This window comes from Pollachius pollachius (genome assembly GCF_949987615.1).
Source record: "Pollachius pollachius genome assembly, chromosome: 4".
In the NCBI taxonomy this organism is placed as follows: Eukaryota; Metazoa; Chordata; class Actinopteri; order Gadiformes; family Gadidae; genus Pollachius; species Pollachius pollachius.
The window spans coordinates 34,611,409-34,613,908 of NC_136937.1; the positions used below are offsets into that span (position 1 = coordinate 34,611,409).

Consider the following 2,500-nt stretch of genomic DNA (forward strand, 5'->3'; position numbering starts at 1 on the left):
GGCCCGGGTCACTGGTCCCTAGGGTTAGGGTCACTGGCCCCCTAGGGTTAGGGTCACTGGCCCCTAGGGTTAGGCCCGGGTCACTGGTCCCTAGGGTTAGGGTCACTGGCCCCTAGGGTTAGGCCCGGGTCACTGGCCCCTAGGGGTTAGGGTCACTGGCCCCTAGGGTTAGGGTCACTGGCCCCTAGGGTTAGGGTCACTGGCCCCTAGGGTTAGGCCCGGGTCACTGGTCCCTAGGGTTAGGGTCACTGGCCCCCTAGGGTTAGGCCCGGGTCACTGGTCCCTAGGGTTAGGGGTCACTGGCCCCTAGGGTTAGGCCCGGGTCACTGGCCCCTAGGGTTAGGGTCACTGGCCCCTAGGGTTAGGGTCACTGGCCCCTAGGGTTAGGCCCGGGTCACTGGCCCCTAGGGTTAGGGTCACTGGCCCCTAGGGTTAGGGTCACTGGCCCCTAGGGTTAGGCCCGGGTCACTGGCTCCTAGGGTTAGGGTCACTGGCCCCTAGGGTTAGGGTCACTGGCCCCTAGGGTTAGGGTCACTGGTCCCTAGGGCTAAGGCACGGCATGAGGCCCTATGGCTCCGCCCTTGCGGCCAATAAAAAATATAAATAAAATATATATATTTTTATAATTCGAAATCAACATTTGAGATTAATTTTCCTATGATTGTTGTAGGCCAAAATTCAACCATACATTATCAATTTGTAAAAATATATTGTTTGTATGTGACATGTTTTTTTTGGGATGTAAAAAATGAGCGAGACTATCCTGGCGCCCATTTTCTGAGCGAGTAGCTTTCTAAGATCTCCTAGCTATGGATGCAAAGAAGAGAAAGATATATAAGCTGAAAAAGACATTATATATGGAAGAAATTAACCCTATATTCTATGGCAAATTATGATCATTGTCAGGCATATACATATTAATGGTGGAAAATAGCTAGTCATCTTTACCTTATAAATTGGGTCTGACATGAGTTGGGCCTAAAATGCTGATTCTACGTGGAGGCTCCAGGGGATCAGAATGCACAAAGACAGTACCATAAACACAGCACCGATCGAACGTGCTATTTTTCTATCTGTATCTGTATGGTCTGACATGTTATGTAAGTTTGGAAGATGACTTGCAAAAAGTGAAGATATAAGGAGCAGGATGAGAATCATTCTGCAGTGTGTTTTGCAAGCCGCTCGGCTTTGTTGTCGCCTGTTCGCGGGTAGCAATAAAGTCTCTTATCATTCTCGACCTGGACTCCATTCCTCAAGCTCTCTTAGTTTATTGAAGTGATAGAACTCGGTTATTTTCTACCACACATACAGCCTTGATTTTCAGAAGCTCACCCCTCCCCCCATCAGTACCCCTCATCAGTACCCCTCACCTCATCAGTACCCCTCATCAGTACCCCTCACCCCCTCATCAGTACCCCTCATCAGTACCCCTCATCAGTACCCCTCACCTCATCAGTACCCCTCATCAGTACCCCTCACCCCCTCATCAGTACCCCTCACCCCCTCATCAGTACCCCTCATCAGTACCCCTCATCAGTACCCCTCACCTCATCAGTACCCCTCATCAGTACCCCTCATCAGTACCCCTCACCCCCTCATCAGTACCCCTCATCAGTACCCCTCACCCCCTCATCAGTACCCCTCACCCCCTCATCAGTACCCCTCACCCCCTCATCAGTACCCCTCATCAGTACCCCTCATCAGTACCCCTCACCTCATCAGTACCCCTCATCAGTACCCCTCACCTCATCAGTACCCCTCATCAGTACCCCTCACCCCCTCATCAGTACCCCTCATCAGTACCCCTCACCTCATCAGTACCCCTCATCAGTACCCCTCCCCCCATCAGTACCCCTCATCAGTACCCCTCATCAGTACCCCTCATCAGTACCCCTCACCCCCTCATCAGTACCCCTCACCCCCTCATCAGTACCCCTCACCCCCTCATCAGTACCCCTCACCCCCTCATCAGTACCCCTCATCAGTACCCCTCATCAGTACCCCTCATCAGTACCCCTCACCCCCTCATCAGTACCCCTCACCCCCTCATCAGTACCCCTCATCAGTACCCCTCACCCCCTCATCAGTACCCCTCACCCCCTCATCAGTACCCCTCACCCCCTCATCAGTACCCCTCACCCCCTCATCAGTACCCCTCATCAGTACCCCCCCTTTAGGAGTGGTTATATGAAATGATGAATAACGTTGTAAGACTTTATTTGTTTATTAATTAGTGCACACAAACACAGACCCTCATCGTTAACTAAAGTCTCCACCCTCTGAGGTCACTTCCTGTTGGCGGTGGTCACTTCCTGTTGGCAGTGGTCAGGGCGCGCTGCAATTTGTCCAGCAGGAGGCGCTGGGAGGAGGAGGAGGAGGAGGAGGAGCAGCAGTGGGAAATCACCGCCCCGATCTCCGCCTCGCTCCTCCTCTCTATGGCCGCCTCAGCTGCTCCTTCAACGTCCCTGAGAGAGGAGGAGGAGGAGGAGACAGGAAGGGG

At 52.9% G+C, this 2,500-nt stretch overlaps 1 protein-coding gene across 1 annotated transcript in view; it reads right to left on the reverse strand.

Moving 5' to 3' along the window:
* Positions 1-2,220: 2,220 nt before the first annotated feature.
* vps16 (VPS16 core subunit of CORVET and HOPS complexes) overlaps positions 2,221-2,500 on the reverse strand; it is a 31,081-nt gene continuing 30,801 nt past the window's right edge. Inside the window, exon 24 of the mRNA XM_079734882.1 lies at positions 2,221-2,465. Coding sequence (XP_079591008.1) covers positions 2,306-2,465 — 160 coding nt within the window. The 3' untranslated portion in view covers positions 2,221-2,305. The remainder of the gene's footprint in view (positions 2,466-2,500) is intronic.